At 35.0% G+C, this 19,438-nt stretch overlaps 1 protein-coding gene across 1 annotated transcript; it reads right to left on the reverse strand.

Moving 5' to 3' along the window:
- Positions 1 to 4,462: 4,462 nt before the first annotated feature.
- LOC147398054 (microtubule-associated protein 70-1-like) lies at positions 4,463 to 18,532 on the reverse strand. Its single transcript, XM_086447167.1, has 11 exons — positions 17,918 to 18,532; positions 17,723 to 17,808; positions 16,577 to 16,642; positions 16,322 to 16,492; positions 15,653 to 15,823; positions 15,374 to 15,529; positions 15,096 to 15,242; positions 14,518 to 14,589; positions 13,871 to 14,410; positions 13,608 to 13,783; positions 4,463 to 4,934 (listed from the first exon to the last, which is right to left on the reverse strand). The coding sequence occupies exons 1-11, from the start codon at positions 18,198 to 18,200 to the stop codon at positions 4,895 to 4,897; spliced, it is 1,908 nt and encodes a 635-aa protein (XP_086303293.1). The 5' UTR covers positions 18,201 to 18,532; the 3' UTR covers positions 4,463 to 4,894.
- Between the last annotated feature and the right edge of the window lie 906 nt (positions 18,533 to 19,438).

Genomic DNA, 19,438 nt, shown 5'->3' on the forward strand with positions numbered 1-19,438 from the left:
AATGTTTGTCAAAATGTTTGTTGCTGAACATTTCCCTATATATATATATGGGTAGCGTTATTTGGCCAATATTTTGGCAAACACATTTTTCAAAACATGGGTTAGAGGTCTTGGAATGGGCTGATTTTTGGTGAGGATGATCTCTACGGTGAGGAGATCATCATCACCAAAAATCAGCCCATTCCAAAACTTCTAATCCCATAAAAAATGGTTTACAAAAAATGGACGGTTCACGATTTTTCAACTCGTAAACTGGGGCTAGAAGTTTTGGAATGAGCTGATTTTTGGTGAGGATGATCTCCTCACCGTAGAGATCATCCTCACCAAAAATCAGCCCATTCCAAGACCTCTAACCCATGTTTTGAAAAAGTGTTTGCCAAACTGTTGGCCAAATAACGGGACCCTATATATATATAGGGTCCCTATCCGTGGCCAACAGTTTGGCAAACATTTTGGCAAACACTTTTTCAAAACATGGGTTAGAGGTCTTGGAATGGGCTGATTTTTGGTGAGGATGATCTCTACGGTGAGGAGATCATCCTCACCAAAAATCAGCTCATTCCAAAACTTCTAGCCCCATTTTACAAGTTGAAAAATCGTGAACCGTCCATTTTTTGTAAACCATTTTTGATGAGGTTAGAAGTTTTGGAATGAGCTGATTTTTGGTGAGGATGATCTCCTCACCGTAGAGATCATCCTCACCAAAAATCAGCCCATTCCAAAACCTCTAACCCATGTTTTGAAAAATGTGTTTGCCAAAATGTTTTGCCAAACTGTTGGCCATGGATCGCTACCCATATATATATATATAGGGAAATGTTTAGCAACAACATTTTGGCAAACATTTTTCAAAACATGGGTTAGAGGTTTTGGAATGGGCAGATTTTTGGTGACGATGATCTCTACGGTGAGGAGATCATCATCACCAAAAATGAGCCCATTCCAAAACTTCTAACCCCATCAAAAATGATTTACAAAAAATGGACGGTCCACGATTTTTCAACTTGTAAACTAGGGCTAGAAGTTTTGGAATAGGCTGATTTTTGGTGAGGATGATTTCCTCACCGTAGAGATCATCCTCATCAAAAATCAGCCCATTCCAAAACCTCTAACCCCCATGTTTTGAATGTTTTGCCAAAATGTTTGTCAATATGTTTGTTGCTGAACGGGACATATATATATATATGGGGGGCGTTCAATGGCAAACTTTTTAGCAAACTTTTTGGCAAAACATTTTTCAAAACATGAGTTAGAGGTTTTGGAATGGGCTGATTTTTGGTGAGGATGATCTCTACGGTGAGGAGATTATCCTCACCAAAAATCAGCCCATTCCAAAACTTCTAACTCATGTTTACAAGTTGAAAAATCGTGGACCGTCCATTTTTTATAAACTGTTTTTGATGGGGTTAGAAGTTTTGGAATGGGCTGATATTTGGTGAGGATGATCTCCTCACCATAGAGATCAGCCGATTCTAAAACTTCTGACCCATGTTTTGAAAAATGTTTTGCCAAAAAGTTTGCTAAAAAGTTGGCCCTTGAACGCTACCCTATATATATATATATATATATATAGGGTAGCGTTCAAGGGCAAACTTTTTAGCAACTTTTTGGCAAAACATTTTTCAAAACATGGGTTAGAGGTTTTGGAATGGGCTGATTTTTGGTGAGGATGATCTCTACGGTGAGTAGATCATCCTCACCAAAAATCAGCCAATTCCAAAACTTCTAACCCCATCAAAAACAGTTTACAAAAAATGGACGGTCCACGATTTTTCAGCTTGTAAACATGGGTTAGAAGTTTTGGAATGGGCTGTTTTTTGGTGAGGATGATCTCCTTACCAAAAATCAGCCCATTCCAAAACCTCTAACTCATGTTTTGAAAAATGTTTTGCTAAAAAGTTGGCCATTGAACGCCCCCCATATATATATATATATACTATCTTTTTACCTATTTTCAATAATATCGTCCAACTTTATTGTCATACTGCGACGTGTAATTTCATAGGTCATGTGGCACTTGAAAATAGGACATTTTTTTTCTTATTAAATTAGAAATCCGTTGGCAACTTCAACAGTTGAGTTGACGAGAGGCCAACTAGCTTTGTTGGTAAAGTCCACAGGTGATGATACCATAAACTGGGTTCAATTCCCACCATCACCAAGGTACACTCATTGAAATGAGACTTGCCAATAATAATAGGGACCCAATAGTTGCACACCAAAATTGAAAAATAACATTTATTTTGTGACCTCTATTTCTACATACTAATTGCACTTCATTATTGGTAACATTAGGATTTCTCTGCTCTTTTAAGCTATGATATGGTTGTCATGCATGATACAACCAAATATTTCTTACAAAACTTATTGAACCAACAATAGTTTAATGTGGAGTCATGCTACTTTGCACCCACTATATACGCTCTCTGTGCCCAAATTAAAAAAGAAGAAAAAAAAAAAAAAGTACACTAATGCCCTCATTGAATTACACTGTACACCCACCATTTTCTCCATCTATCTATCTACCAAATGAAAATCTCACCTCACCTTCTTCTTTATCCATTCTCTCCTGTTCCACCATCTGCCTCTCTATCTTCATATTCATCTCCTTTTTAAGTTTTTTGAGAGATTGATTCAATGGAAATTAGATTTTAAATTTTTTTTTTTTTTAGAATCTTATTTCTTTAATTTTTCTTTTACATTTTTACATTAAATCGTGAAAGAAGATAGAAGAACCATTATTAAAATCTTCAAAACAACGATTTAGAATCGAAGATCTCGAAGTTTTTTGACAAATTTTATTCGATAGATTCAAACCCAATTTGATTTAGTCAATTTGGTAAGTATCCTACCAAACATTACAAAACCGATTCCATGAGTCTATCAAAACACTCATAGATCTTTTGATAGATATCGTTCATTAAGTTCATAATGAACTTATTTTAAAATATTTGATAAGTATCCTACTGAACGTAATGTTCATGGAACATTACAAAATTGAATCGATAGACGTGATTGAAGATTTCAGTAAACGCCCATCAAATCGATTTTGTAATGTTTGTTAGAAAGTTATGTTCAGTAAGATACTGAATTGGTTAAAACAAATGCAATCCAAGTCTATTGAACAAAATCTATGTAAAACAATATAATTAAAAAAGAAATTGAGTTCATCGTTTCAAAATCACCGTTTTGAAGATTTTAATAATGATTTTTTTCCATCTTTGATGATTTAATGCAAAACATGTAAAAGGGCAAAAATAAAAAAAAACTTTAAACCTAATCTCCATTGATTTAACCTCTCACAAAACCCACAAAAGAAAAAGAAAAAAAAAAAAAAAGAATATGAAGAACAAGAAGACTAAGGGCCAAAGATGTAGATGGTGCAAGAGGGAATAGATAGACAAAATGGTTTGAATTTTTCAATTGATAGATAGAGAAGATGGTGGGTGTATGGAAGGGTAAAAATATAATTTCATTCTTTTAATATAAAAAAATTTCAATGGGCATAAAGAGCATGTATGGTGGGCGCCAATAGCACAACTCTTTGTGATCATGCTTTAAAAACAATGGAGTACAATACTTTTATTTTTCTTTTGAGTGCAATCCAAATGGAGTGGAAAGGAAAAAATATAAGTAGTCAAGTATCATTTGCAACATGTGGTGTGCAACTAGTTGGTCCCCAATAATAATAATAATAATAATAAATTGTCATTTTGACTTTAGACCCTATTTGTTGCAATTCAACTTTCAACCCAAGCGCTGATTTGAAATCACTTCTATAAGATTTGCAATTTTGGCACAGATTGTTTGTGCAGCGATCAAAAAAGTTATTTTTGGGGGGTCTAGAAGTGTTTCTAAAGGATGTGGAGGCTGTCAAGAGAAAACCAAAAGCAACTTCTACATTTTCTAGAATGAAGATGAGAATACAGAACCATGTAAATAATCCAAGGCTGTCTGTCATTATTAACTATAAAAACAAAAAAAATCGAGGATATTTCCATCCCGAAAATCCCATCTAACAACTCACAAAAGTAAGGAGCCAAAAAACAAGTCTGGGTAGCTTTGGTTTATAACTTTAGAAGCAATTTGGGTGCAGACTACTCACTAGGCAAGCTTTCTATTTCAGAAGACATTTCATAGATTCCTTCTTTCGATACTATTAAAATCCACATGGTACTATATGAGCAAAAAAACAAATCATCGATCTAAATGGTGATCATAATTCAAACAAATAATGGCCGATATATCGTGACGTAAATCCTATATAGCTGAAAGAAGACAAATGACAGCTGGGACCAAAGACGTTACCTTACTTATTTGGAAGACCTCATGCATGATGTGTAGTATAGGATCCACCACCTATGGACCTTGTACATTTCCATTACATGGATAATGCATCGTTGAAGTATTATGATGCTGTGTATCTGTTGTAGTTCATACAACATGTCTCCAAAGCTAGCAGTAGTGTATAAAACTTTTACGCACCTACGAGTAGATTACAATAAGACCACCACAATCGTGAAAGTTGATCTTCTTGATCTGGTTACAAGAATATTCACAATCTTAAAGCAACAACAAACATATACTAACTGCAAATCATAGCCATTGAAAAACGAGAATAAAAAAAGAAACCAATATAACCTATACAACCACACAACCACTGTTTCTCAATGTAAAACCTGCCAAAAGGTTAGCCTGATTTCATCGTTATTTCTCTTCACTACTTCTCCAAGTACACAATGATCATCAAGTCAAAAGCAGACCCACTTTCTTCCTCGGATTTCCCTTCTTTTACCGGACTCAATGATCACAAAGATATCAATCATGAAGGAAGAATTAAGGAGAAAACAGGGAACAAGACCTATTATGGATTACTCTTTTAACGTTTCTTCACTCATTGGATGTTACGCATCAGCCCACCACGTGATATATTTCTGCACAAATGCAACTTGACAAATTATAAACTGCATAGATAGAATTCAGATTGGTACAGATTAAGAATAGAAAAAATGATCCATTTTTAACATCAATATAACATTGTTTGCATTTCTTTAGAGAGAACTGGTTTGAGGATCCCCAATAGATGAGTTCCTATCGTATTGCATGTGGCCCAAATATCACATTAATTGCTTCAATCCTAACCATCCAATGGAAAGGTTGCTTTTCTATTGGTTTCCCATTATTTATTGATCATTTCGAAGGATGTTAAATTATCAAGATGGTTAAGAGGTATCCAACAGCAGCGTTTTTGGTTCAGTTGTATACAGGAGGTGTGGACCAAGGATTGTTTTGTAGGTGTAGGAAGTCTCCAATACTTGATGTAGGCTGTGTATATTCTTAGTTATTCAGGTTATACACTTACACTAGAACTATTGGTATAACAGATTATCAAGCATCAAATCAGGGAGGTGTACTAATATCTTTGTTTGGGCAGAAGTTCTAAGGCTTATAAGGTATAATAACAAGGGATAGAAAGAGTAGCTCACGCTGACCACAACTGATTGAAGTGATGCTCGATATGAAGTAATGGAGCATCAAACACTAAGAGAGAAGAGTGAAGGCCTCTAAAAGAATAGCCAGAACTTTGTTGCACACAAGATGAAAGTAAGAGTAGTTTCGTATATAGTCACAATTGTAAAAGTTATTAGCTGTTGATTGCAACAACTTGTGTAAGCCCATTTTAAGTGAATGCAAACAAAAGTACTTTCCAAAAAATGAATAATTATTCAATAAACAAATCATTTTTCTTTCTTCTGACCAAATCCATTGATCACATGCAAGGAAAATGCAATGTAAACTTTTTCATGGGCCAAAGCATGGGAAAAAAAGATTATAAACCTCCCTTCTAATTCTTTAAAACATGCACCACTCAAGATAGACCACCAAATTTAGAAGATACTAGAAAGGTTTCATAGGCCTAACCTATTTGAGCCATATTTTAGTTTTATGGTTTTATTTTATTTTCGTTGTTGGGTTTTCTTTATGGGCTTGTTACATATTTTTTAAGTTCTATCAGTTTTAGAATATTATTATTAGGTTATTTTAGGAATTTGATTCAAGACTGGTCATTATTCACGTCACTTTTATTTAGCATCATTTGAGTAGTAAAACTAATCGTATTAAGTTAATTTGTGTCGTTTAAAAGGTAATTCAATTAAATATCCAAAGAGACCAAGATTTTCCAATTCCGATGGGTTTTTAGATAGTTATGACCAAAATATTAATAAGGTATCAGTTTTACACGATATTGACTTCTCAAGGTCAAAAGTATCAATTTTTAAGTCATGTTAAGATTAGGGATTTGAGTAGATTAGATATATGGCTATTGTAATTGATTTCAGAGAGTTTTAAAAGAATAAAAAGAAATGCCAAAAGTTTCTGTTATATCTTTTCTTGTTCGAATGTTGTTGCATTCAACTTGGTGATGCCTTGGAAATCGTTGGGGGTGATTCCAAGGTAATTCTATCATTTTTTTTCTGTTTAATCTGTTTCTTATCCTCTATCTTCTTCAATTCACCAACTCTACTTTTTTTGTTCATTTGTGAGAGATTGAGAAACCATCTAAAACCCAACAAGAAACCCATCAAATTCTTCATAAACCATAAAAACCTATACCATTAATCTCTTCCTTAAACCTACCATATACTCTATTACCTATTCCTATTTAATACCCCCTTAAACCAATTCACAAGACCCTGTTGAATAATATTGGGATTGCAAAATTTTGCCCTTTGCCTTTCAACACAGTCATTGGGATTGTGGAAGATTTCACAGAGCAGTTAAGAACTTTTGGGTCTAAAACCTATCCTTGAAACCCCTTTTCCCTTACATCTTCAACCCACTCCCAAATCAGACTCTCTAACCTACCTGTTATTTCCTCTTCTTCCCTTATTCATCCTTGATGCAAGACAACGAAGGAAGAAAGTGAAAGAAGGGGTAGGGGAATCTGGTTAGGGATATGGACTAAAATATCTTTACCTTGAAATCGCACCAGGGGTTTCATGGAATCAAGAATAATGGAGAACTCACACCAAGAAACTCCATTGACAGAAACTCATTCTTTATTTCATAAACTCTATTCCTAAAATAAATCCTAATACAATTTATATATAAAGAAAATTAATCTAAGAATCCTGATAAAACTAAAATACCAAATAGATTACTTAATTTTCACAACTTTTTTCTCTCCTAAACTTGTAAACTTAAATAAAAGACATACTAAAGTTACCAAACTACCCCCAAAACATTATACTAAGACCATTGGGTAATAAAACATGAAAATAAGCTCAAAAAACAAAACATAATAACTACCAAAAAATATAAAATTAAAATAAACATTAAAAACCTACTCTTCAAGCTTTGATGTCCCCATCAATACTGCATCAATTATACCTCACGAAAAGACATTATTGAAACTTGAGAGCGTGTAAGTTTGTGTACCTTAATCATGGGACTAAGGCTATTCAAATAAGTGGTTAACTAAATCTTGTGTTACAAACAAGTGGCGAGAGAAATAACTTGGCCACTCACCACATTAATAGGGTATGTGGTTTACCATGACATATCAACTATCAACTAAATTATCTCCTTGACATAGAATTATAAAAATAACATTTTTTTAGTGTAATGATTTTTTAACAGCCCCCTCTAACACACGCCCCTTACGCCCCCCATCACAAAACCGTAGATCATTTGCCTTGGGAAACGCATAACCATAAATCTTTTTTCTTGTGTATCCCGAGGCAAATGATCTTATAATTCTTTGATGGGGGGGCATGTGTCAGAGGGGGGCGTCATATTATCACTACTCCTTTCTTTATTTCACCAAATCTATTTTTAATGATAGCAATGACTCAATGCTAGCAGGAATTGAATCTAGGCCTATGGCACCATCACCCATAGCATGTTATTACAACAATATTCCCAAACTTAGATGAGAAGAGACAATATAACTTCGACGCAAAATAATTATGTCATTATTGTCTTTGATAAATAAGAATCAAATATGGAGATTTTAATTGATAAGAATAACAAAATGGATAGTGGCAATACAAATTCACAAGGAAATGTCTCCGATAGACAGCATACTACTAAATAAATGAACACATTCCAACATTTTCTATCCAGCAATCCAAAATATTTGAACATAGGCTTCAATTTTCTGTTTGATAGGTGTCAAAATACAATTTTTTTTTTTTTGGAACTACAAATATGACAGAAGTACAAAAGAACTTAAAAAATATGCATTGAAATTTTAGGAAATGTTAATAACCATTTCATTTAAAAGATGAACAACATATTCAAAATCTACAATAAACAACCATTGGAGTAATGAAAATATAAGGCTTGGAACCATAGTTCAGTTGGTTTGACAGATTGCAAAACAACTTTGAGGTTGTGGGTTCAAGTCCAGCTTACCCATCAAAAAAAACATTTAATGAAAATAAGACCCATGGCAGTCATTCATGCCAAAGAATGTAATTGAGACTCATGCTCTAAGAGTACAAACAACGTGTATACACTATCAACTAAAGAACATTGAACTAGAGTTGTACAACTGGATTCTGAAGAAGGGATTTTCCGTTGATGGGCAGCACGAACAACACAAAGCATTTAAGGGGGGAAAAAAAAAAGCTCCACCACAGGACAAAAATAGTAGATGTTCAACAAAATAAAACCTTTTTTTTTCTAAATAAGAGAACTATCTCTTAGAACCTCTCTTTTTTTATTAATAAAAGAAAGGAAAACAGGAAAGAGGAGGTCGAGATGACCCACCCCAAAACAAAAAGGAAAGACAAGAACAACAACTAAACAGAAGAAAGATTACAAACACAGTCCCACCAGACCAAAAAATCCTTGAAGAACACCCCTTTGAACTCTTTAAAGACTTAGCACCAATAGAATAACAACCTAAGAATCAAAAGGACCAACTCATGATTTGATGCCTTATATCTTCAAAAGTTCTTGCATTTCTAGCTTTCCAAATGCCCCACAAGATCGCGAACGGGGTTAAACTCCACAACCACCTCTTAGAATGACGGAAGATCGTACCTACTTGAAACTATTCCCCAAGGAGAACTCTAATTGTGCCCGGAATACACCAATCCATCCCAAACAAAGAAAGGAAGTGAGCCCACACCTGAGTGGCTTCCTCGCAGTGAAGAAGTAAATGATTAGAGGATTCCTCGTTATTCATGCACACACAACAAACATTCGGACCACAGAAACCCATTCCCCTACCAGATCTAGTGTTTGAATGCTTTCCCACACAACGGATTAAACAAAGAACACTACCTTGGAGGGCACCTTAGGACCCAAACCACAACAAAAGGAAAAGACTGATCTCCATTACTTGAGAGGTCTTTGTAGAAGTTGGTAACCGAGAACATGCCTTTATTTGGAACCCATAATCTCATGTCTTCCACCGAAGAACTTCCAAACACCATATCGAGGTGACCCATCAACTCCATGATCTCCAAAACCTCCCAATCATTCAACGGCCTCCTAAACCCCAAATCCTAGCCTATTGAGCCTCAATCCAACACCTGGAAACTAGCAACCAGGAGGTATTTTTTTCCTCAAAATACTGTACAACCTAGGAAATCGATCCCTCAGAGGACCTCCCTCACCCCAAGCATCCTCCCAAAACCTTACTTTATCCCCCTTCCCCACCTTAAAAGTGATCCTTCCTTTAAACTAATGAAGAATCTTCAAGATACCCTTCCAAACCCCATACCCAAATGGATTTTTTGCAAAACCACTCTCCCAACCCAAAGGGTCCTCACCGTACTTAGCTACAATCACCTTGCACCAAAACCCTTCCCTTTCCACTCCAAACCTCCAAAGTCACTTCCCAAGCGACGTCCCATTTAGAGTACGCAATTTCCTGAACCCGAGACCCCCTCGACTCTTTGACCGTGCACACATTTTTCCAGCTGACCAAATGCAATTTACTTATCCTTCCTTATCATGCCACAAGAAATATCTAAATAACTTGTTTAACCTTAATTCCACACTTCTAGGAATCAAGAATAAAGATAGATGATAGACTGGGATTCTAAACAAACCGCTCTTAATCTGGGTTAGTTTTCCACCCTTTGGAAAGGTAGTTAGCTTGCCAAGAGCTTAGTCTTCCAGAAACTTTCGTAACACCGATTCCCAAATACTCTTGTAGGGAGCCCCCCCCCCCCCCCCCCCTCTCTCTGGAAAAACCCAAACAAGAGGAAGGGAGGGCACCCGCTTGACACCCCAGCGAAGGTGCAAGAAAATCCACATCAACCACATGTCTCATTGGAAAGACCTTACTCTTTCGAAGATTGACTGGCAAACCAGATACTGCTTCAAAGCAACATAGTACCTCTTAGAAGCTCTTAACAATTACTAAACTTGGGATGAGTTGAGAGAAGGCCGCGTACTTCCCATGTCATATCCTATTAACTGAACTGGCTCTAGAAACCAACAATAATGCTTTGTAAGTGAACCTCTAAAGGTTTTTAAATTGAATCAAGTAGACATCAGGAAATATTTTCTTCTAAGGAATGCTCGATGTACAAAAATTGTAAGGTCATCCTAGGGGAGGGTTTAACAATGAAACACAAGTCAGAGGTTATGAATTATTTGCATCATGAATTCAATAAAAGAATTGCTGAAAAATAGAAAAAACCCAAGAATTAGGTAGCGGAACCTAAAATGAGAAATATAACTTATTTTAAAATAAAAAAAATTGGGAAAATATAGTATATTTTAGAAAGAACTACTGAAGGAAACAAGTATTATGATGTAGAAGCTACATGATGTGGAATAAATGACCAATTGCATCAAAAGAAAAGTAAACTAAGTTCTCAAGGAACAAAAGAGTGCAGAAAGATATTTGGGAAACTAAGTTCTTGAGAAATTCAAAGGGTACTGTTACCCCAAAAAGAAATTTGGTGTTGAAGTGAAGAGGTCCCAAAAAAATGCTATCATTAGGGAATCTGGGTCATGTTCTACGACTTGGTAAATCGCAAAAAAATGAACAAACACCAAAAAACATAAAAATAGTAAAGCACAATTGGGGATCATTTCAGATTGCTTTTCCATCCATTAATGCAATTTCTAGAAGGAAAGGTGCTCGAGCTAGTGAATGTTTTACTAAATATTGAAATGATGTCTATTGGAACTTGCATTTAAGGAAAAATGTAAATTATTGGGAAATCAACAAGTTTGGGATCTGTAGTAGCGCTTAGTAAGGCGAAGAGATTTCTCAAGAAGGGGAGGAACAAATAATGTGGAAGTGAAACTCCAAGTACAATTCTTAGTTAGTTCACTTTATCATGAATATCAGCCTTGAGAAGAAATTCAAATGGAGGTCACACTAACCCGATCAATCCTTTCCCTGTAAAATTAGTGTGGGGCAGCTCATTCCCTTCAAAATCTCCTTCTTGTAGACCAGCATGCTTTAAAAAAATCCTTACGATTGATTAACATGTGGGAAATGGAAAGGAGGTGTTGGTCACAAATACCACATCGCGTGTGTATTTGAAGCCAAATCTTGCTACATGGCATGTTTTTGGGACCAATAACCCATAATACTTTTCCTATCCTTGGTCAACCTACACCATGAAAATCAATTTGATAAAGGATTTCTAGCCACTAGAATGGAGCATTGTTCTTCATGGGACTGGCTCAATGAGTTTCCTATACTTGGTCAACCCATTGTGAAAATCAACTCGATCAAGGATTTATAGCCATTAGATTGGAGCATTGTTCTTCATGAGACTGGCTCTATGCTTTTCAACCATTGGCCTATGCATGAAGCTCGTGGTGAAAAATCCCTTAAAAGTCCAATGATTAGAAATTGTTAATCAAGTTGATTTTTAAGGATTAGGGGAAGATCAAACATTCATGGAATAAACTCTTATTCTTGACCAACGCCTAAGTTTTCTCTTACTATACATAAGCAGTCCACTTATAGTATACCTATCTAAGCTCAAGACATAGTTTTTCAGTGAAGTTAAGGGTGAAAGGCGCAAAGGCCTCCTGATGCCTGAGGCACCGTCAAATACCCAGCTATGCAATCAGACTAACAGTGCATATGCCAAACATTAAATTAACTTCCACTCAACTAATTTTTTTTATTCATAACAAGCTCAACTAAAATTTGAAATAAATTCAAGGAAGCTTAGCTTGACAAGGATAAATTTTGTTAAATTTTCCACAATTATTGCAAATAATGCTGGGAAAATCCACTTTTATATTACACAAATGATTGAAGAAACCAGGTGAACAAGACTTATAACTCATATAAAAAAAACAGCAGTATGGAATAATAGTTGCTGGTTGAATACCAATCCAAACATATTGATGCAATTGTTAAACAATAAAGCATCTGAGAGGAGATATTTTTTTTCTTGATAAGTATTAAGAATTATTTTGAGCAGAAGAAAAAAAATGAAACAACTCAATTAAAAAAAAAGAAAAAAAAAAAAAGAACACAAGCCCATGAGGCCAAGATAACCTTCCTAGGCAGAACTGAAATGATCCTAAAGGGCTAAGGTCCTCATCTAATGATGAGCTCTCATCTAAACACCAGGACATCTGAAGAAGAAAAAAAACTTTGATTCCTTGAAAAGTCTAGTCCATTAAAAAACATTATTGAATTGATAATCTAAAAGGTAAGACTTGCAATTAATTGTTAACAATAATGTAATTTAGTAAATAAAACTTAATCAAATCATTGACACTTCATAGAAAATTTAAGCAATGACCCAAAATGTGCTTGTTTAGGCAGAGCAAAAATGGAAATTGGGTTTAGCCAAATTTTTAGTTTTTTGCCCCTAAAATTCTGAAATGAATCATAGATCCACAAAGCTTATATGTTTATAAATCTTTAATACTAATGTAGGTAAATATTATGAAGATAACATAAAATCAATGAGAAAAAATGACTTTTATCTATGAATGACATCAGAATAACCTTGAGGAATGTTTGATCCATAATCCATATTTCAGCCTCCTATAAGTTTTTGCCGACTCAAGAATCCTTGAGTTTTTTTCCCCACTTAAAAAAACTCACAAAAGCAAGTAACTAAATAATAATAATAATAATAAAACAAAGAAATGCTTTTCAAAACAGCCTGTTTGTTAAATATATTTCTGGTCATGTACAGTAAAATTCAATGAAATATCTCAACAGCTTACTAATCGATAAAGTTTGACTTAATTCATCTAGAATTCAGATAATTTTAATACTACAGTGGCATGATTGTACCACATCCATTTTGATACCAAATTATCATTATGCTCAAAACTATAACATAAAAAAAAAAAATTAAGTATAGAAACTGTTGAAAAGTAGAAAGAAGCTACAGAGACCAACCTAATAATATACTAAAACAAAACCCAACAAACTATCTACCGTCTGAAGAAACAACCCTAGAAATCCATAACAATTATGAGATCCGGGGATAACATAGAATACCACTATTGTTTCACAACACCACTCAAAGGAAGGCAAAAAGTCCTCAGATAATTAAAAGAATAAAACCATGAAGACTGAATCGTATGCAAAAAAAAATTATAAATAGAACACACACACAACATTGACCAAAAACTAATATTATAAATACCTTGCTGGAAGTAGTTGAGAACCCTTTGAAGAACCGAGTCTCTTAGCTCTAATGTCCTGTTCTTTCTCCACACGCATGGCAGCGACTTCCTTCTCCATTACAGCTACTTCTCTTCTCATCTTCTTGGCTTCAACCTCCATTGCTTTGGTCAATTTATCAACCTTCTTTGCTAACATCTGGATTATCATGAGTTGCAACTAACAATAAGCTTAAATGTTAAATTCGTAGAACTACAAGTCAAAAAAATGCACACAAAAATTGACCTCAATAGCATCATCCTTGTCTTTAAGGTTTTGATCCTTTTCATATCCAGCTTTTCTCAAAGTGATGACCTCTTTCTGCAACATATCGTATAACAATCCTGAGACACAATCCTCTGCATCAACATTCGGTATCTCAGAAGGTTTCTCATCCAGTTTTCCTTTCGAAGGACTATGGGCCTCACTGTCTGTGGTTCCATCGGAAGATTTATTGAGAGAATAGTTTGGGACTGTTCCATTAAAGCGAACTTTACCCCTGTCTAATGACCTTGTACCTCCATCAAACGACTTTGATGTCCCTTTCGCATGCTTCAATACTGTACTAGTGCTAGAAGAAATTAAAGATCTCAACTGAGAGGTCGGCGTTCTCTTGGACGAAAAGCCATTGGAGGTCAATTTGGTGATGTTATCTGCTCCACCCAAGGATTGGCGCCGTGAAGGTCCATTGCTTACACTTCTCCCCTCAGGAGTACTACGATTACTACCAGTCGGGGACACCCTCAATCCTTCTTCAAGTACTTTCAGCCGCAGTTGAAATTTTTCCTGTACGGTACAACAAAAACATATTTCTAATTTTCTTTTTCATCAAATGGCTTAGAAATGACTAATGAGTACAGTAGACGTGTATCCCTGTAAAACAAAAAAACAACCTTCAATTGTGCTTCAGATTTCGCAGCTCGCTCTGTAATAGTAAGTTTGTCTCGAAGTTGCTGCATTTCTCCCTGTAACAACAGTTCTAGGTAATGATTATAAAAATGTAAAAAAACTAAGAGCAGCTTTTGGCCACCCCCCCCCCCCACCCCCACTTTTACTTATTACAACCCAATTAAAAATAAAGAAAATAAGTGAATGGTTGAGAATAAGTAAAAGGTGAGGTGCCAATACAAGCTCTCATTTTGTTGGCCAGATTTCTATTTTTTTGGTTTAGAATTTTATATGAGCCTATTCATAATTGTAAACAACTACTGAAATTGTTTGAACGAGTGTATGTTTTGTAATGTTGAGATTATAATTTAAGCTAAACCTTTGTAATGTTTGGAGAGTGTGTTTTAATCTTTAATTGGGGTGAAAAATAATTTAAGAAATCAGGGTTTAATAAGTAAAAGTTGGGGTGCCAATATTAGCTCTCAAAACTAAATGTAGCAAAAAATGCTTCGTCAAAATGAAGAAAGCATATGAGAACTCAAACATTGGAAGATAAAAAAAGAAAATAAACCATGAAGCAAACCTGCATGCATCTTCGTTCTTCCAGCCATTGTCTTACAGGCATCACTTTATCATTAGCATCTTTCCATTCATTCGCTACCACTACCGCGACCCTATTTGCTGTGACCTTTGCACGGGCCAGTTCCCTATCAAGGATTTTCCTCTCCTCCTGTGAGGAAAAATTTTCATGTATGTGAGGGTGTGTGTGCAACATACATTATGTCTCTCAGAAAAAACAAATATAAGAAGTCAGAAGCAACCCTACAAGACGAACATTCACATAGAGAAAAGGCACATTACATTCATCTCCTGAAATTTCCGTTGATAATCCCTCACAGCATTTGCAGCTGCACCACCAGCAAGAACAGCCTCTTCAAGTTCCCGTACAGTTTGGCTCAGCTTTTCAACCTCTGCAACCTTTTGACGGTGCATTTTGTCCAAAATCTTATTTTCTTCCTGGAGTAGACAAGCAGTATAAATATAAAAGCCCACTCAGATCCTAACCAATAGATACAAATAGTGAATATTACAAATTTTAACGACCTTGAAGTAAAAATAGCACAAATAATCCCACAATACCTGGCATATTTCAATCTGTTTCATTAACTCTTGGTTTTTGTTCTGGAGATCATCCACCATAGAGGCCTTTGCCAAAGCAACTTGAACGGTCCTCTCTGCCTCAAGCAAAGCTGCCTCCTTTGATTTGGTAAGGCGATCTAACGCCTTGTTATCATCTTGTAGCTTTGTCATCTGCGTATAATGCTCTTTTTATTAATATACTAGAAGGTGGCATGTGCAAATGCACATGTATCAAAAGGGCTTACTTGTAATTAAAATATTGATTAAAGGGTTGATGATTACATCACAAAGTAAAAAAGGATGCTTTTGTAGTTTTAAAAATTAAGGAACATGATCATATGGTCAAGTTGCAATTTCTTAGTTTTTTTTTTTTTTTTTTTACCAAATTGACCTTCATTATATTAAATTTAAACATAAAAGTGGGGGCATTTATGGTTTAAAAACTAAGCAATATGATTATATGGTCAGGTCGCAATTTCTTAGTTTTTTTTTAAAACAAATTTAACTTGATTATATTAAATTTAAATATAAAAGTGGGGGCATTTATGATCGCTTAAATTTTGGTGTCGAACCACTTCTACTCTGCCTTCTATCATTATAATAATAAAGATTTCAAGTGTTATTTTCATAGGGTAATCACAATACATATCATAAGAAAGGGTACAATACCTCCTGTCGAGCAAGCTTGAGCTCTGCCTCTAGTGGTGCAAGAATGGCTTCAATTGGTGGCATGTCATCATCCTTTTGAGCAGCATGAACCCTTCGAAGGGTGGCTTCTGCTGCAAATTGGGCAGCCATGGATGCCTTCTTCTCATCATTGATTTTCTTAATTTCAAGATTCTGCAGAAAGATTTCTGCAAATCAGGCATGGTCTTAAAGAGGCATATTGCACTTTAAGAGAGGAGGGAGTGTTCCATGCAAAACCTTGGTTTCTAGAAGAGATTCAGTCAACTTGACTTTTTCCTCCATCTTTGCCAATTCTTCAGTGAGCTAAGAAGCAACGAACATAAACATGAGAAAATGACGTCAGTTCACATTCTAACCGGATGCTTAAATTTCCCGACAAAATGACCAAATCCACGAGGATCAGTGAAAATAATTATGGACCAAATTGAAACGGATACCTGAATTCAAGACAATGACTATCTAAACAACCTACCAAAATATTGGACCATGGAAAGGATGGTCCTGAAAAAACACATTCTTTGAAGAAAAAAAAAGGTTTGAAAACAATACAGAATTATCAAATACATAAAAGATTACACCCAACTGCACCAATGAAAATAGTATAAGAGATGCGACACAAATATATATGTACAAGATTAAGTTTTATACAAAACCCAACGAAGAAATTATAGAGAATTTTGATAATGATATATCGAAAGACGCAACCCAGACGGTACAAAACAAAACCTTGGATATGATATTACCTCAAACTAACCATTTAAATGAATAAAATTACTGAAATTTCAGCTGATTAAAAAAAAAGGCCCACACAACACATAAATACATCTAAAATATATACCTGTTAGGACCACCATTTTTTAACCCCAAAAAAGCTTTAAGAAACATCTTTTTTAACAATTTAAGGAAAAAAATTATTGAAAATTTAATCCGATTCACATAGATAATAATCTCATTACACAAACAAGTGCCTCTAAAATATTGTCCTGGTATGACCACCATTTTTACCCCTTCAAAAAAAAAAGCTTCCAAAAACATCTTTTTGACAATTTAAGGAATAAATTATTGAAAATTTAAGCAGATTCACATAAATAATAATCCCACGACACAAACAAATGCATCTAAAATATAGTCCAGCTAGGAGCATCATTTTTTAACCTCAAAAATCACAAAATGATTTCAGAAACATATTTTTTTTCCAAAAATCACAATCCAAACGTGCCCTCAACCATATGTAATAAAAATACCCATTTACAAAAAATGGAAAACCAAAATTAGCATATGAATTAGAATTTAAACAATCCAAAATCCGAATTAATGACAAATGTATATAAATCTGAAGAACAAACACTTAATATCTAGCCATCACAAAAGAAGAAAATTAACCTCTTCCACAGCTTTCTCTCGAAGGCGTTCAGATAACTTCAGCGCCTTGATCTCCGCTTGTGCTTCTCCTAATTCTCGATCCTTATCTGCAGAAAAAAAGAACAAAAAACAAAAAACAATCCATTAAATAACATAAAATACAGTAAAAATCAGCCAAATCATACTTGAAACCACCAGATCAAATCACATTCCCACCTCTGACTTCATTCTCCAACCGATTAAGCTCAACCTTAACTGGATCCGATCCGTGCAACAGATTTATGAACTCGTCCGCATCTAAACTAGGCCGAATTGATGTTCGTCTCCTCAACGATTTGCCTTCTTTAAACGATCCCGAAACCGTTAATGGCGGTGTCGGTGCAGATGCCGTAACCGCCTCATTTGCCGTACGGATATAGCCGAAACCGCCGTTGCAACTCAACTCCAGCGCTTCCATCGCAGAATAAACGTTCTCTCCGTCTCCAGAAAGATCGGCCATGGCGGATCTGATGATCTCACATCCGAATGCAAGCACAGACTCAAACCTCGACGAGCTCCGATTTGAAGATTTAGGGTTTTTTCAACAGTAAATTTTCTGGGGTTTCAAGAGTTTGTGTACTAAGATTCAGATATAGAAATGAAGAGAGAGAAAGTGAGTGTGAGAGAGAGACAGTCGTTTGGTTGTTTCTCTCTCGTCTTCAACCAGAATGTAAGAACTATATCTCTCTCTCTGTCCGCTTTAAATCGGGTTCTCTCTCTGCTGTTTCTCGCACTAAAATGCTAGAGAGAAAGAAGTGAGTGTGTGTGAAAAGGGCGGCTTTATTAATTAAAATAAAAAATACCTGGATGCAGAGACGCTTTGCTGTTAAGCAGTCAGCACATACTGCCACTCCGTGTTTCGTGTGTGTATGTGTGTAAGATAGATTAAATAGGTATTTTTTTAATAACCCTTTGTTGCCCCTCGAATTATGGCAAATATTGGAGATACCCTCTCTATGTTTTCAAACTTATTAAAAAAGCCCTTCACTTTTGCTTTATTTTAAACACTATATAAATAGAAAATGACATAAGTGCCATTTATCTTTTACTTCTACTCAAATCCTAGATTTTTCCCCTAAAATCATTGTCTTTAAGTTCTAAGTTAAACATTTCTACCATCATTTTAATCTCAAGATTTTGTTTCCTTCAAACGTCAAACAAATTAGAACTTTTACAGAAATATTTTATAATAAATTTTTTAAAAGAAAAAAAGTATCAACTTAACTAAGTTATAAGGATCGTGGAGTGTCAGTTCCACCCATCTGCGTTCAAACCCACCTTCACACTAAAGGTGGAAAGAAAAAATACCAAAGTTTTCTTAAGTAAAGATTGAAAATGAGGGTATTATGATAATTTTATTAATGAACCATTCTGGAGTAACATTGAAATTGACATTGTTTCACACATTGATGTGCACAGAATCATAGATGTTTCTTACTCATATCTTGATGAAAAGTATCTATAATTTTGTGCACACATCCACGTCAGCAATGTGTGAAATGATGTCAATTTCAATGTTACTTTGGTATTTTCATTTATTAATATGTCCTTCAACTTTCAAACATCAAAAACAAGTTAAAATTTTTTGTGAAGCTTTATATAATAAATTTTTTTTAAAGAAAAGATGCAAACTCAACTGAGACTTGTGGAGTGTTTGATCAAACAACTAACTAGATTCAAAAATCCATTGAATCCACC

This window comes from Akebia trifoliata, chromosome 7 (genome assembly GCF_017979445.1).
Source record: "Akebia trifoliata isolate Shusen 1 chromosome 7, ASM1797944v1, whole genome shotgun sequence".
Taxonomy (NCBI): Eukaryota; Viridiplantae; Streptophyta; class Magnoliopsida; order Ranunculales; family Lardizabalaceae; genus Akebia; species Akebia trifoliata.